Source organism: Nyctibius grandis, chromosome 6, assembly GCF_013368605.1.
Source record: "Nyctibius grandis isolate bNycGra1 chromosome 6, bNycGra1.pri, whole genome shotgun sequence".
In the NCBI taxonomy this organism is placed as follows: Eukaryota; Metazoa; Chordata; class Aves; order Nyctibiiformes; family Nyctibiidae; genus Nyctibius; species Nyctibius grandis.
Genome location: NC_090663.1, coordinates 52,577,753 through 52,594,913, shown reverse-complemented (window position 1 = coordinate 52,594,913; position 17,161 = coordinate 52,577,753). Strand labels below are relative to the sequence as shown.

The following is a 17,161-nucleotide window of genomic DNA, read 5'->3' as shown; positions in this document are numbered from 1 at the left end:
GGCTCGAGTGCCTGGCGTGTGCTCCTGGAGAGCTGCTCCACATTTAGTTACACGCCAAAGGAATCCTGTTTGTGGTCTCCGAGGCAGCACTGTGCTCTGTTAGGAGCGCTGCTGATCTGAACTACAAATCGGTGCAGACACAGCTGTCAGATGTCTGGTCTTATCTCTTGAATAAGTAAATGGAGACCACAGGAACAGGCTCTTGGAGGAAGTGGCCATACTAGTTCTGATTCACTGTTAGCTAAAACCAAGGTCCACTAAGAATAATACCTATTGAAAAAGATCTTTTAATGTTGCTGACTTGGCTTCAGATACAGGAGAAAATGAGGAAGCTCTTTCTGGAGCTAAAACAAGAAGAAAAAAGGGAATCTGCATTAAAACAAGAGGGTAAGATGCCAGAAACACTAGTGCAATTATCTCTGTAGGATAGCTGCAGGTATTTTGACATAGCCTACGATGACTAAGCCACTAGATTCAAGAAATGCCTGCGTGTTGAGAGCATAAAACAGTTATAGTCTTATACTAGTATTCTTAAATGTTTTTATTTAAAAAAAAAAAACACTCTGCCCACCTTAAAATCAAAATCTAATTACACAAAATGAAGATGTTTCCTAAACAGTCTCAGTTGGAGCATGTGCTGCCAAACTGAAGACTTTGTGCTAAGTGAACTATATTACGGTAAATGTGGCAACATAAAGGGGGTAATAAGGAGACTAAAGAAAAAGTGCTTGAACGGTTTCTTACATGTGATGTGTTTACTACAGGCGCATTTTTGAAATGCTGTCACTTAAATAAATTAACGAATTTCTGCTTATTGAACTATGTTGTTCAGATGTCTCATAAACAACATCAGCTCCTACAAACCTAAACAGACTTTTCACAAAATAGGAGCCTTTAGACCACTAACAATTAACTTTGTAGAGGGGAAAAAGCCCTTTAAAAAAGTAATATTTAAGTACTGTTTTGGTTTTTGTATTTAATGTGACACTCTATCATATCTTGACTTTGCAGCCAATGATTTTGTTTATCCTAAATCTGGGATGAAGGAAGCGACGACTGTGGTTTGCTTAACAGGTTCAAGTTATTCTGCATAAATTTGAACATAAGATAGTGTTGGGACTACACTATCAACTGGAAAACTTCTGAATTCTGGTTAAGCACACTTTGCTCCTGGTCATACTGACTGCTTAAGGTGTACTTAAACACAGTTTGAACTGATTAGGATTTGTTAGTTTTCCTCTTCTGTCGTTTCACTCTTCTGCCCGGATTTGTATTCCTGCCCTCCAGCCCAATGTTACTCAGAAATCTCTCATTCTCCTGCACCACAGGCCAGCACCTTTGCTCTTTGAAAACATGTTGTTGCAATTTCTACAAGTCATGGAAGAAAATTACATAATCTTAAAAGTTATTGCTCTGTTCCCGGCATTAAATATTCATATTTTTACCCTTCTATTTCCAGCCCCTCTCACAAGGAGTTCAGCCCAGACTGACGCACCTTCTGTCATCAGGGGGCCGAGAGTCCTGGTCTGCGTTCTCAGCAGAACAACGTGAAGTCCTGGCAATCTCTCACTGTCATTTTAGGAGCGGATTAGCTCTTTAATTGCTTTTACATAAATACCGAGATGATCATAGCTTTTATACATCAGTGCTTGCTGCAATTTTTTTTTTCCCTTAAACTCCAACTCAATGAACAGATTTTTACAATTTGTAGCTACTCAGTCATTTTGTATGGCTTGTTAATCTCTAGAGGCCAGATGGAAGCGTGATCCTTCAGCATTGCTTGTTTTGCATAATGTAGGGATTGGAACTACATTTGAATAGCACATAGTCATAGAGGCGTAAGTATATGCATATTTTTCTTTTCCATCCATGTATTTTCTCTTCTAATGTTTAGGTTTGGTTTTCTTTAATGGTAATTTTCTACAGGGAAAACTGTCACGAACAAGTAAATGCTGTGCCCTGACAGAAGAGTCTTACATGGGAGAAAACAATGACTTTGGTGAAGATTTGAGAGAGAAACTGACACTCGAGTGGTAAGTTTCTGAGACAGCTGATGACTTACCTTGGTGTCAGGGCACTGATAAAACTGCTGTTGGACTGATCTGGAATGATGTGGTGTTTTTTTTTTCTTCTTCTTCAGAAGCTTTATTTCAAGCTCTCCTACAATCCTAACTTTGATTTTAGTTGTATTTATGGATTTATTCTCTGCTGTCAGCCTGCAATCAATTGATTGAAATCCATAAATAATAAACATCAAGTTTCAATTTAAGATGCAGTAACAAGATGCTGTCAGAATAAGTTTTATGTACCTGAGCAGCTTGTTATAGCTAACTCCCTCCAGCGTCAAATCCTGACACGTCCTTAGCGATAGGAAGCTAATGGCTTTCCTGCATGTTTGTCGAAGCCCATGTGACAAATCCTATACGGCAACCGAAGGCAAGGACACTTGTGCACCTGTTTGTGGAAGGGTTACATAAAAAGTCCTGCGACATATTTTAGCATCTACCAGTAAGCTGAGCAACTTGACCTGCTTTACCCTTTGTATGATATATGATATTAACAACTAGAAAAAAAAAAAAGACATACTAACATGAAAAAAACACATTTTATTGCACTTAAGTTATAAGAAAATAAAATTTCTAAGTGAATCAAACCATAGACACAATCCCTTTAAAGGTTGTTTTCCTCCATCATGTCAGGTTGTTACATAACTAAAATTAACCAACTGGAATCTGATTGTTTTAAATCAGACTATAAATAAAACAAAAACAAAAAAAGAGGAGGAAAAAAGATCGCCTAGGATACAGTGTTAAACCACTTTCACAGTTCAGCTTGAGTTGTGGCTCTTGGAGAATGAGGCAAACCATTTGACTCTTTCATTTCTCATTTTGTTTGCATGTGACATCTTTACAAAAACATAAGTTTTTGCTCTGTCAGTTCCTCCCAGCAATAACTGTAACAGTTGTTTTTTTCTCAAATACTGTAAAACACTAAGACTGACCAGCAACTTTATTTTCATTTTTGTATTTTATAATATTTTTTAAAAATTTTGTCAATTTTTTTTAATGTATGTTCATTCCATTCACCACAGCCCTCGCAAAGAAAAATTTCCCCACAGAACAGGCTGCAATAGCTTTGTTCTAAGGAATGTGTTTTAATTTTTGCCCAGAAAAAAAGAAAATAAGCTTTGCACACACACTCAATTCTTTATTTGCAGGCAAACTTCACTCTTAATTGTCTGAAACTCTTCCACTCTCAGCCTCTTAGAGGCACAGTTGGCTCAAGTTTCAGTGGCAAAAAAGTCTTTTTCTGTAACCAAACTAGAGCAAATTTGGAATTCAGTCTGGGACTAAAACGTCACAGCAGAAAAAAAATAAAAAAAAATAATTTGCTTTTCTTTCTTTCATTTAGCAGCATAAATAAGTTTGGCCACTGGGAATACAGTACAGGGGTGGGACAACAATCCCGTAATTGAAGACCTACTTCTAGCACCAGCATTGCGAATTAAATCCATCAGAGGACTCTCAAAACCCAGGACAACTTGCCACCTCAGAGCAACTTATGCGTTGGAGAGTGTAGATGGAAGCAACAGTAAATAGATTAAACAGAGGCTAATACTGTGATTGACATTGGCAATGGTTGGCAAAAAAAAAGAGGAATAAGGGAAAAAAAAGAAAAAGCTCTGATAAAACTGTACAAAACAATTCACAGTAATATTTTAGCTTTTCCACACTAGGAATGGACTCTTTGTTTTTGTTTGGTTGGTTTTTTTTTCATTGCAGATGCGCTCTAGTTTTTGAAAGTCAACCAGTGACTGCTTGTAGAGGTTGGAAGGGGACCTCTGGAGGTTGTCTGGTCCAACCCCCTGCTCAGAGTGGGGCTAAGGGACAGTGCGTTGCTCAAAGGGGCTGCCGGGACCCAGGGTGGCCCAGGGGTGCACGAGCAGGCTCGCCTGTGCAGCTTCTTTCACGATCTTTGTGGTAAAATAACCTGTTAACAAGAACTGTAACAATTTTTTTTTCACCTCCAAATTGCTCAAGGAGCAGTTGGAGGAAAGTAAAGAAATAATTGCACCTGGTTTCATTTCAAAAATTATATTTTTGCAAAGCTTCCCCAGTCAAAAGTGTAGCCTTCTTATGTGACGAGACAGCAAACGCCTCTCTTGTCAGTTGTAGTTTGTCATCTTTGTCTTCTCCTTCGTAGTCTGTAGGTCTTTAGGATCTGTTGCCCCAAGCCGACAACCTGCACCACCAAGGACAAGGGATTTTTTTTTCATTTTTCTTTTTTTTTTTTTTCAGGGGGAGGGAAAGGAGAACATCGTCTACACGTTCGGACAAATTCATCTTTCTGCCCTTCACTTCATATCCACGTCAAAGTCCAACACCAGCAGCTTTGTTTCCTCAGTCCCGTTGCGGCTCCCAACTGCACACACTAGCTTTGTGTTAGAAGCTCTGATCCGCCACACGACGCCTCCGCTTCCCCCGCTCTCCAACGTGACTAGATTTCGGATAAATTCACCCGTTTTCAAGTCCCAAAGTTTTACAGTCCCATCATCTGAGCTGGTAATTACAAAGTTCTTGTTGAACTGTAAACAGGTCACAGCACTCTGATGCTTGTTGGGACCTGTAACAGTAAACCAAAACATTTGTATTTGTAATTAGAAAGCAATGTCAGACAGCACTGCATATAGAACAAACACCCAGCTATCTGCATACAGCTGTTTCTATCTGTTAGGTGGGTGAACTCCAGTTGTTTTGTACATTAAAAGGTACAGAAGCCTTGCCGTGCTTTCAAAAAAGTGACTGCAGGTATAAAAAAAATCCCCAATATTTCCTTCTTTGTTGCAGTGTTCTCGTTTTGTTACATACAACCAGCAGGGCAAGTGGGCGCTGGGACATTCATGAGAATGAACGTAACCATCCAGAATGAGGTGACCACTGTAAGCGTTTGTCTCCAGGTCCCTTTGAAGTGTTATTATAAGATTACTCTATCAGTAAATATTGAGTGTTATGTATTGACATATAAATATATACTGTTAAAACAGCAGGGTCTGCTTTACAGGGAAATTTAATTTTCTGCTCCAGCCAGCGATGCTGCATACGATACATGGGAATGATATAGCACCTTTTTTGTGGGGAGAAACAACACAATGTGTTTGTGTGCATGACGCCTGAGTGGCAGCGGTCAAAAGGGAAACAAAAATCTTTCTTCTTACTGAAATAAGGAAAACGTCTTCCACTCATTTCTCTTGATTTATTGCAACAGTGTACTTTGCCTCCCGATCCAATTAATCAGTAGGCTTTGAAACGTCCAAGTGACCCCTAAATAAACACGTTCACTGGCTGTTTTGAGATGACATTTCCTACATATTTCTGTGGCTTATTAGGCTAATATACCCGTAGCAAATTGCTATCTGTCCAGACCATCTGCCTTTCATAATAGGCAAGTGATTTGAATAGATTAGATTAAATACATTTTGTTCTTCGAATTCAGAGAAAGATCATACAGCTGTCATCAGAAAAATATTTAAGTTGTAAGTGGTCCGTGCTTGTTTCTTTGTACGTACTTATTTTAAAGTTCTTTAATATAGAATCTGCAGCATAGATTACTGCAGGCAGCTTGATTTACATGAAGGTAGTTTAAGCTCACCTTGCAATGTCTGTAAACATTGTCCTGTTTTAATGTCCCAGATTTTGACTGTAGAATCCGCATTCCCAGACACGAGTATATTGTCCTTGAGTTCCATTCCACTTGTGAGAGACTGGTGGCCTGTCAGTGTGTGAATGCAGTTGCCTGTCTCCACATCCCAAACTCGGATGGAAGTGTCAAGAGATCCACTCACCACATGGATACCATCAAACTACAAGGAAGGTAAATGTATTACAAACAATTATATTAAGATCTTACAAAGAAGGCTATTAAGCATTTAATTCACTAAATGTAACATTGGATATTATATATACTTGGAAACTGCATGATAAAGTAAGAATTCAGTCTAAGTAGAGATGGTCATGTTTGATATCAAGATGTGATTCATGGTCAGCATGATTTCCTGTTGTAGACACGGGCTATGAGGTACGTGGCTCGAGGAGAAAGACTCTGAACCACTGGTCTTTTAAATGTAATACAACTCCCTTAAACGCAACAGAATCCCAACTATACTGCAGCGTGCAACAGTAAGAGAATGTAGGTTTCCTAATGAAGACGTTAACAAGCCAAACCTGCTTTTCACAAGTCAGAGGGACTTTAAGCTGGAGAACGGCAACAACATTCATCCCGAATCATCTACACAAAAGCCAAAACATAGGAAAATGAAAGGAATATAATTGAAAAATGCAGGGTTTAGCCATTGTAGGGAAAGGCATACAGGCTAACACGGATGTCCAAATTCTTGGATTTTTCTGGGCATATTCTACATAGAAAATAGAACTATGTAGAACATGAACATGTAGAGAAACCAGCGAAGAGATGAGACACTTTTGACCAAGAGGACTGAACAGGTAGAGAATGTAAAGGTGGAAAGTAACTTGAGTGATAGTGACAATGACATAAGAGTCCAGAATTCTCAAAAAAAGGAAGGGAAAAGAGCAGTAGAATAAAACCAGTGGGCTTCAAGGAGGAATACTTCAATAAATGGAGACTTCCTTCCCATGAGGTTTTTATGTATCTGTTCTCTGAGGGGAAGAAGAGTTCAGGAGAGTTGGCACTTTCTTAAAGACACAAACTATCCTTGTGTGAAGGAAAGATAGGAAGTGTAGTAAATCACCAAGACCCACTTGGCTGAAGCACAAGGAATTGTACAAAAAGTAGAAACTAGATCAATAGATGTGTTTAAAAGAGCACACTGGGACAAAGTCAGAAGGGCAGGGTGCAACACAAGATAAAACTAGCAAGAGCCGTTAAGGATGATTAAAACGCTGTTCTGTTAAAACAACCAAGAGGAAGGCCAAAATAAAAAAGCTCATTTATGCTCAGTGGGAAGGAAACGCCAAGCGAGGCCAGCTATTGAACTTTTTTTTTTTTGCTTCAGTCCTCAGCCATCTGAGTGTAGGCTCACAGTACCAACACCACTGACAACTGAGTACAAGCTTTTGCTAGAATGGGAAAAAAAACCCACATAAGGCAAGTTGTTTTAAGACAATCTTGAAGACATCTGCTGCTATCTTTGAGAACTCAGGGAAGACAGACGAGGTTTCAGATGGCAAATCTAATTATTTTCTTTATTGAAGGAGATGATGATGCAAGATGGGGAATTATGGCTTGGTCAGCTTAACTTCAATTTCCAGAAGGAACTCACAAATAATCAATCTGGTTGCAAGCCCTTAGCAATGCGGTAAGTAGCAGCAAACATAGATTTGTGGGAAATGATCTTAACAAATATGATTTTTTTTCTGTGACGGAGTAAAAAAGCCATGTGAAACAGCAGGTGTCTTGGTTGTATTTTCACAAAGAGGGAGGCAAATTTGATGCAGGGATACTATCCCCTTCTGAACTTTGTTCACAGCATTATTAGAGATATCAGAAAGAGTTCCACGGTGGCTCTGGCATTTAGTATTTTCATTAGGATTAGGATTTGAAATGGTAGCACTGACCCAAAGCAAAGAGTAAAAGTCAAGGGAAAATTGGGAAGATCTGAGCTTGGCAGGGAATGAATGAAAGTACAGCTGCAGCCTGGGCGAATGAAGGCTGGGCAGGAGTCTGTTACAGCGAGGGCAATCCCACACTACTTGTTCCATGTGGACTGGCTGGTATCTAATAATGGCAAAGGACAAACCCAATTAAGGGAACTCAGCTCTCTGAGACTGATGCTTTTTATAAAACCTGCAGAAAACTAACATCTTCGATCTCTACAGTCAAACATAGTTGAGCATGGCACCGGGGTTCAAAAGAACACAGAGAGTGACTGGCACATACAGACTGCTTATCTGCTGTATGCATTGTGTTTCTGGGGAAAATATACTAAAAAAAGACACTCTGGTATCTGAAATGGGGGTATTCTAAATAAGGCATATAAAATAACTTTTCACTTCTAGTAAGCATTGATAAGACTTTGACTGGGCATTCATTTTGCATCCTGTTCTAGGCACCCTGCTTTCAGAGTTCAGAAAAAAGGACAAAGAGTGCTAAGTAGCCCAGCGGAATTCTTGGGTGGATACACCACGGAATGTTTTTCTTTCCTAAACTGAACTAAACCAGATCGATGTAACACATTTTGAATTTTTTCCCCCTTGCCCGCAAATTAATTGTATTCCGTGTACATAAGGTATTCAGAAAGAGAGCTTTAAGGCTGGGCACCAAGGCAAACTTTACTCTGACATTGTTATAGTCAGTCAAAGAGACAACAGCTTGGATCAGCGGCTGAGCTGTCACCCATGAACCCTGAGAATCTGTGGATTACTCCAAAGGCAGCTAAGAAGGAGTGAGAAAACACAACATGCTCAGTAGACTTCAACTGCTGCATAAGGATCTCTGGAAAATGTTAGGGGGTCTACAAATGAGGAAACACTGAGGTATAATAGAACCTGCCACACAGCGGGGATGGGGAGGACAGGCTGGTTATTCAGCCTGATTATCCTGTTTATAGGAGTTCTGCTGTTTGGGCCTATTTCAGGCCAAAGGGCAGGAGCTCACTATGCAATTTTAAAGAATCTTTCTGTCCAAAAACTGCAAGTGCCTGTAGCGTCCTACCCCCCAGAAATTTGTTTCAGAATGCCAAGTTCCATTTACAGGGCATAAACAGTATCAGTGTGTAACATAACCCAATTATTTGAGCCATTATTACTACGGTCTCAGAGCAAGACATGAATATTCATAAGCCAAACCAAGAGCCACTGGTGAAGATAAGGCAGAATAACATATACTGTTCCCAAACTGCCCTAGATGAAATACAACCTTCGGAATATTTTTGAGAGATAGGTAGGTAGTACAGAGTTCAGCATTTTTAACTTGCTTGCTGCTTGTTTAGAGAATACTCCTCAGCACAGGAATGTAAGAGAAGGGCTGGAGATCTTTGATAAACTTTACTACATATCTTGGGAAAGGAAACCAATTAGGTATTTTGTTCATATTTAATCTATTATGTTGAGATACACCTCACGAAAAATGTCTCTAGCACTGAGCTTCCCTTTCTGAGCCACAAACCAGAGTAGTTACATGCCGAATGCAATTTCCCGATTTTGAACGGTCTTTGTTAATTTCTTTTTCAAATCCTGCCAGATTGTGGTGAGAACAGGCACAAGCATGAAATTAATTTCTTTCGCCTTTCAGCGCCTGGAAGTGATACTTTGACTCTATGAATGAACAAAATGATCTGTTGGGTTGGTAAAGGCAAGAGTCATCTACATGAGGTTTATGTGTACATAAAACATTAAAATTTTAGGTTCAGCCTTACTGTGAATTACAGTTTGGAACTGGAAGATGGGACTACAAAACAAGGATAAACAGATCTGTACCATTCAGAACATTAATCCAGTGGGTTTTTTGGCACATTTTCAATTATTATAGCATCTGATTTATTTAAAACAGTAAGTTTAGAATTTCTTTGAAGAAACCAAAACCATAGCTCCAAAATACATGTGAGATTCCAAAAAAACCCCAACAAAACAACCCAGCAACCCACAAAGCTACTTAACTTGCTGGTACAGAGATTTGGGCTTTATTGTACTGAGTACTTTAAAAAAAAAAAATGCTCCTCTCAAAAAATCTGTTTCTAAATCAAGACAACATCTAACTAGTGTAACAAAATGAAAGAGGGGACTATCACAGATGCCTCCATATTCTTGTGGCCTGTGTAATTCTGGAGTAGGTACCTGCAATTTAATAAACAAGGTGAGATAAACTGACTTTAAACCTTACTTAAGGAAACTAAAGCAGCAGATGAAAATCACATACCTGTAATGAGTAGACTCTGTTAGTATGCCCTTGCAGTGTGTGCAGACAGGTCTCTGTCTCTGGATCCCACACTTTGACCATAAAATCGTATGCACCGCTTACAACCCTTCTGCCATCGTACTGAACACACCGGACTGCAGCTACGTGGCCCATCAGAACGTGTAAACACTGGCCCGTCTCTATGTCCCAAACTCTCAGTGTAGCATCTCGAGAACCACTGACCACTCTGGAGGAACAAGAAAACCCCTTCTGTACTTAGCATTGGACATAAAAGTTTTCAAACAATTAGACTTGGGTATAAACCAGTTATGAGTTTTAATTTGGGACGTTAGATACATTAGTCCACTAGCCACCGAAGATCTGGTCTGGCATGGCATTTTATTAGGGCTGCACATGACTTGAGTGTTTTTCTTCCTTGCTCTACTCACCGCCTCAGGATCTGTCTATTTGACATTAGGAATCAGTATTTAAAAAGGCACTTCATTCCTGAACAGCAAAACGATGCCATGACAAATTACATGGACTGTTATATCTATCTATGAAAGCTTATGAATATGCTGAGCTCAAGCCAGTGCTATGAGCATTCTGTTTTAACGACTGAGTTAACTAATTACAACAATTAAACAAAGAAGATCTTTAGAAGCTTTACTTTTAGTAAAGTAACAGTTATTCTGCTTGATTTTTTTCAGTTTATACTTTTAAAAGCTTTTTTAGGCAAGAACAGAAATGAGAAGGAATTAATATTAATGGAATTGATAAAGAAAAAACCCCCTCATTATTCTTCAAAAAAGAAGAAACGCAACCAACAGGCTCTCTGTCAACAGCTCCGTACCATAGCCAAGTAAAAGAGCTTTGCCAAGGTTGTTGAATGAAGACATGGTTTACTATTGCAGAAATTACGATATAATCAGTTAAAATTTAAATAAAATACTGCAGTGATGATACTTAAAAAGTCATTCTGTAAAATGAGTAAAAGTTTGTAGCATTGACAAAAAGGAGAAATTAGTCAGAGTGTGGGAGACTGGATCACAGCGTAACAAAGGATTAGTTTTGAAATAACGTACAATGTGACTTTATAAAGTACATGACTCAGTTTTCTGTTCTTTAATTAGTACCCTTATGCTTTTGCTTCTGTTAATCATCTCCTCCCTTGTGTTGATTTATGTAGTTCAGTGTGAATGCTTCGTCTGGTTTGTATTTCACTCAATGCTGGATGAGGTACCCAAGTTTAACAGGCATTTTCTGTGAACACAGGTGTAAATTACGAGCCAAACTGTGTCTGTAGCTTTGGACAAAGCCTTACCTTTTCCCATGGAGGTGCATGCAGCGCACGGTGGAGGTGTGTCCATACAAGGTGTGTATGCATTCTCCAGTCTCAGCGTTCCAGACTTTCAACGTTCGGTCTGTAGATCCACTGATGATGATATTGTCCCTCATCTGTGATGACCAGACTCCGCCTGTGTGCCCAACCAGTGTTCTCAGACACTGAAAAGAAATATTTTGCTTGGTTACCCTTTTGACAGAGTTGAATCGAAACTTAAGAAAAAGTAACCTAGGAGGTAAGAGTAGTCTCTCACAGCAAGAGCCAGAAGATCCCTGGAGACTGCTTTGTGATTGAACTAAAAAATCCCACCTTTTAGAAAACACTCATCAAATTTCCCTCCATTGTCGGTACTTTGACTCAAAGGAATTTTCCCTATAATCTTCCCCTTGATAAATTAAACTGTCTTTCCAAATTTCTCAATACAGGGCATGTTTTGCAGCTTTGAGTCATTTTCCTGGCATTTCTCTGAGTCACTGCAGGTTTTCCAACAGGTTTCTGAAGCATAAATGTTAGAACTGGATTCGTTTAGTAGTTCTACCACCACTCTATAAAGCATATACTTTTATTTTTCTGTTTGTTTATCCAAGAAACATCGCACTCTGTAAGCCGTAGCTACAGCATCAATACTGCAAAATCAGGTTTCAAACCTTTTTCAGACTTTACTGTTGCCCAGAAGAGAATCCCACGCTACATAAGCACAGCCTACCCTTCTTTGGTCCCAAATGCATGACATAGTTTCTCACCACACATAGTGTCTCACCACATAGAGACAATATTTGCTCACGCCTACTTCTATAAAGCCTCCGTCACTCTGGAACAATGACTTGTCTCTGTCTCTCAGCCTCTGCTCCTGACAAGTAATGACTATATGTATATGCTTTCTCACCAGGCAGCAATACGTGCTAATTAGCACAGACAAGTAGAGATCCTTGCAAGACCCCTCTAGAAAGACACTCCATGAAGATTCTGCATTTACATTAACAACATAGTCTCTATAATTACCCACTTTCTAACCCATTTAAATATGTGCCATGTTGATTTTTGCATTGCTCTATTTTCTTCAATGGTGTCATGGGGATACAGTCCTGCAGTGCACATAGCCATCTATTTCTGCACTATTATTTTTATCAGTCAAACCTGTAACTGCATGAGGAAAGAGGTCAAGACAATTTGATGATCTCTTTTTCTGTAATCTAATGCGAAGTGGCATTATTTGTTGTGGCCTTCCTTTAACTGTTAATTGAATCCCCTTGACGTAGTCCAATATTTTTTATCTGAGATAATGTATCGTAAATACCCAGTCTTTCCGTTTACTCCATTTAAATATTGACACATTTCAGCTTTCTGGACATCCTTTGGATCTCTTCCTTGTCCTCATACCTTTTGAAAAAAACACCAATTGTACCCCACAGGTTGCTTTAGAAAAAACATCATCAAATACAGATTATCTGGATCAACTCTAACAAGAAAAACCATAACTTCGGTAGTTGTTTAACATGCTTGTGAGTTTCTGCTGAAGTGAAGTGTTCTATTGTTGCTGCATGCTGTATTTGCATCACATGAATTCTTTTCCCAAAAGAAATATTTTTCTATGTCAGTGATAGTACACTAATTTCTGTTGTTAATATCCTGTTTTTTCTAACATCCTTGAAAATGTCTTGCTTTTTTGCTGTACATAGATGTCCTGTTCTTTAACATTTTTTTGCCCGTCTTCTGCAGTTCCTGGCTCCAAGCTTAATTCACTGCTATCAAATCCATCTTTTTCAGTTCATAGCTGTTATTCACTTTAACGGTTCACGTTTTTTTTGAAATTTCAACTGATTTGCTCCTATTTTAAGAAATCATCCTTCTAAAGCAGGAAGAACACAAGAATCCTTATTTCGGGCTTTACATCTGTCAAGGGAATTATTTAGTCATGTTCATTTGCACAAACCAACCTTTAGGGTTTTTTTATTTTATTAAGTCTTCAGCATCAGTAAGCATGAGGGCTGATATAGCACTCTTCTATCTATCTTTCATATACAACGTCTGGCTCCCTTAAAGGTTTGGGGTAAACATTTACACTAGGATTTCTAATCACTTTCAAAAAAAATTACTGAACAGGAATTGTTAAGTTATGCCACTGTGATCAATTTTATATATTTAAAGGAACATTTTGCTTTTGAGAGGGTAGTATGTACAAAGGAAGTACTTTTCATTTCAGTTTAAGCTGCCCTTTTCAATTAAAAAATGTAAATTTCAATATGGGTTCCTTCATTAGACGGTTTCTTGTAGAGATGCCAACAGAGGCAGGGTGAGGCTGCCTATTGCTTTTGATTTTATTCTTCCTCACAGCAGTATCTAAAACCCGGTCAAGGATCTTCTAGGCGTGCAAAGACAAATGCTTAATACATTCAGCTTCAGCATTATAAAGTGGACACCTTTTACAGCTTAAACATGTTATCCTCAATAGCTGTCTTGTTGTTCACGTAACTATATCATTAGAACAAAGCTAAGTACACACAATACTCATCTAGAAGGAAAAAGTACTGTTTCCCTGAGGCCTTTTCTATATCCTTGGAGCATGGTCAGTCAGTCACCTTAAAACAAAAAATCTGTGTGCTGAGTAGCTGTGATGTTCTAACACAACTGAAATGTTCAGTACTGTCTTTTTTGACTGCACATATTGTTTTGGTTCTCTAAGCCAAAATTAAATTATTGAAGCTTATTAAATTCCTGCCTGAGCTGGATCTAATTTAATAGGAAATATTTAAACCTAAAGCAAGGTGGGTTTTTTTTTTTTTTGGTGGCTCAGCAATATAGTAGCTTAGAAAGAAAAACAAACTGTATTTCAGATCAGAGCCAGTACAATGAATACCCCGTTTCAATAACTTGAAAACAACAGAAAGAATGCTAGAAGACAAGTGAGAAAGGGAGATCCAGAGGGGTAAAAGAAGGCTAAGTTAAGCTTTAAGGAAGATAAAGTAACGTATCTGTCCAAATTCTTTAGAAGCCATGTCACAAACGACTTCACAAGAATAGCAGAATTGCCAAGAGAACAAGGATGTATGCCAGTGGTAACATGAGTAGCATTGCAATTTCACATCAAGGTGACTTTTTTTGAACTAAACTAGTTTCTGCATAGGAAAAGATGACCCAAATGTTTACCGGTACTTTTTCTGATTCTTGCACCAGACAGCACTAAAGACCACCCTGCAGTGCGGGCTGATGGCACAGTGGCATTTTTGACGTACCGGTGCTCTACCTGTAGCTCTTTTCCTAAGGAGTTCAGCAAAATAATGGCCTGCCTTACCTTGCCTGTAACCGCTGACCACACTTTCAGTGTGTTGTCATCAGAGCCGCTCACTATCCGGTTCCCGCAGAACTGAAGGCATGTGATCACGTGGTCATCATGGCCTTTGAGCACCTGATGACAAAGAACATAAAAACGTACAGTCACAGTTTAACGCAGGAGATTAGAGAGAAGCAGGAGAAACAAAGTGCTCTTCTGATTCATAAATTATAAAATGCTAGGGTTGCTTCCATAATAATAAGGCCCCTTAATCCCGTCTGTCAAGTCTAATTTACCGCCAGCTGGGACCAAAGAAGGTATTCTCCTTCTGCCACGGAGTGATACTGCATTGCTTAGCAAGCACACGACAGGTATTGTACGCCTCCTCAAAGTACCAGGAAAAATCACTAATAAAAGTAGGCTGAATGAGCAACTGGACATTGCTCAATTCCTCTGCGGGTATTCCATCTCTTTATTTTTCAGCTGAGTTACTTTTACCTTTTAAGAGTTGTCTCAATCTTGAGCAAAAGGGATGGGGTTGTAGTATTTGCTGTATATTTGTATTTTGGTGGTCCAGGCTGACTATATCTGATAATTTTTTTTTTCCTTACCAGCCAAGCATTGTAATCTATTAAATGCCAGGCACCACCAAAGTCAAAAACTAGAAAAATGTTAATTAAATACAAAAACAAAAGTGATAATTTAATGTGCTGGAAATGTGGATTGGAATGTTGCTTTATGGAGGGAGGATTTTCCATGCTTGATTTGGGCAAAACTGCAATTCAGTATATTTTACTGCAATACAGCAAAAAAATCCTTATCAGAATACAGAGGATGAGAAATTTTTTATTTAAGATATCTGAACACTTTTCAAGATGTTCACTGAAATGAAATGGGCATTTGGATAATGCCTGTGGCTGTAATTTTAATAATAATTCCAAGATAACTTGATGTGGCGTATCAAGGCAAGAAATACAGAGCTGTTGCCAGAGATGTATATAAGTCACGGCCAAATAAACAGCAGGATAGAGCCATAGGTTTCCCATGGGAATGTTTTTGTTCTTATTTTTATTATTTTGTTGTACAGTAATCAAGAAAACAGGCAAATTGCCTTAAAACCTTTAAAGGTGATGAATATGGGTTTTCTTCATGTTTCTGACTGCTTGTTCAATACTAGGTTTGATTAGACAGTTGCTATTTTATTTTACAAAAGATTTGAAGTATTGCTTCGTATCTTCATATTGGAAAAGATGTAATGACAACATATCAATGTCATTAAAAAATTTTAATAGTGCTAAAAAAAACCAAAAAATCTTAACACAGAATGAAGTTATTGTCTTGTGCTGATCAATTTAGAAGAATATGTATAAAAATAAAGCATGACATGATCACAGCATAGTTGTGGAGTATTTTTATGTCGTGACATGGCCCAGCTCTACAAATACATACATGTATATATGTATTTATATATATGTGTGTGTATATGTTTAATTTTAAGTATTTCTAATCAAGTTTCTGAGATTATCTGTCTCAAAGAGATTGCCATATTTTAAGAATTCACAAAATTGTACAGAAATTTTTAGAACAGCAGTGAAAGAATTCTGCTGTATGAAGAATCACATTTTGATTTGCTAATATGGTGCTCAGAAATTTAAACCCAGGGTAAGCTATTTGTCTTCTGTAACAATATATTGCTTTTTGTGCATGGATAGTCTGGCTTGCCTGAAGAACAAAAACCCCTATGAGTTGATCCTGCTTTGTTCATGGCACCGTGCACACAGCTCAGAAACTTACCTTAGGCGATTTCAGTTCTCCTCGCCGCCAGTTGGTATCAATCCTGTGTTGTCTAATGTAGGCGCTTTTCCACGGACTGTGTATGAAGCCTGGTTTTATTACTTTCCTCCTCTTGATATGTAATGGTTCATCAATCCCTAAAATGAATTTAAAAAAAGGGGGAGGGGGAAAGATGAGGCCATCCCAAAGAAAACAACTTCTCTCCCTCCCAAACCTTTAGTGACCTCTGACATTAAATACTGCATTGGCGTAACAACCTCCCACATGCCTGTATCTGCACTGCGTGTCAGTGACACCGCCCTGCACCTCAGCTCTTTATACCACATCTTTCCTTCTTGTTTCAGCATAATCATTACCGTAATCGTGGCTGAAAATGCTCTAGTTCATCATTCCTTGCTGGCAACCTACTAGCTTGTTCTCGATCCCCCTTTCTGAAGCAAGGTAATAGAATATTGCCTTTTTCAAACGGGTATCATCCAAAAAGCTCCATACCCACTTGCACACTCATTCTGGAACCCTACAAAAAGTAAACCTGTCTGCAGTCCTCCTCTCTGGCCACCCATTTTCATTACCTTCACTGGTCAGTCACTGGCTGGTCTGCATTACTGAAAGTAAACGTTTCTCACATAAGTTCACTGTGAGTCGTGATATTAGTGAGCTTTTAATTCTTTTCCTGATTTGAAAGGCTGTGTGCTTTTGGCATTGTCCTCTCCTGGCTGGAGCTTAATTATAGTCGTGCCCTTTCTGAATTGACAGTTAAGCGGTAGTGCTTTGTTTTAGCCTTGCTACTACAGATGATAGATCTTTTTTTAACAACTCTTTCACCCATCTCTTTTTTTCTATGCAGTGCTTCTCTCCACCACCTCGCATTACTAGCACGA

At 38.7% G+C, this 17,161-nt stretch overlaps 1 protein-coding gene across 2 annotated transcripts in view; it reads right to left on the bottom strand.

Annotated features, from left to right (window-relative positions):
* Window positions 1-2,586: 2,586 nt before the first annotated feature.
* The window catches only part of FBXW7 (F-box and WD repeat domain containing 7), a 198,931-nt gene continuing 184,356 nt past the window's right edge, over window positions 2,587-17,161 (bottom strand). For both annotated transcript variants that reach the window (XM_068404062.1, XM_068404063.1), the window contains 6 exons: window positions 16,281-16,417; window positions 14,508-14,621; window positions 11,195-11,376; window positions 9,892-10,117; window positions 5,650-5,860; window positions 2,587-4,623 (listed from right to left, as the gene is read on the bottom strand). In XM_068404062.1, coding sequence (XP_068260163.1) covers window positions 4,355-4,623; window positions 5,650-5,860; window positions 9,892-10,117; window positions 11,195-11,376; window positions 14,508-14,621; window positions 16,281-16,417 — 1,139 coding nt within the window. In that variant the 3' untranslated portion in view covers window positions 2,587-4,354. The remainder of the gene's footprint in view (window positions 4,624-5,649; window positions 5,861-9,891; window positions 10,118-11,194; window positions 11,377-14,507; window positions 14,622-16,280; window positions 16,418-17,161) is intronic.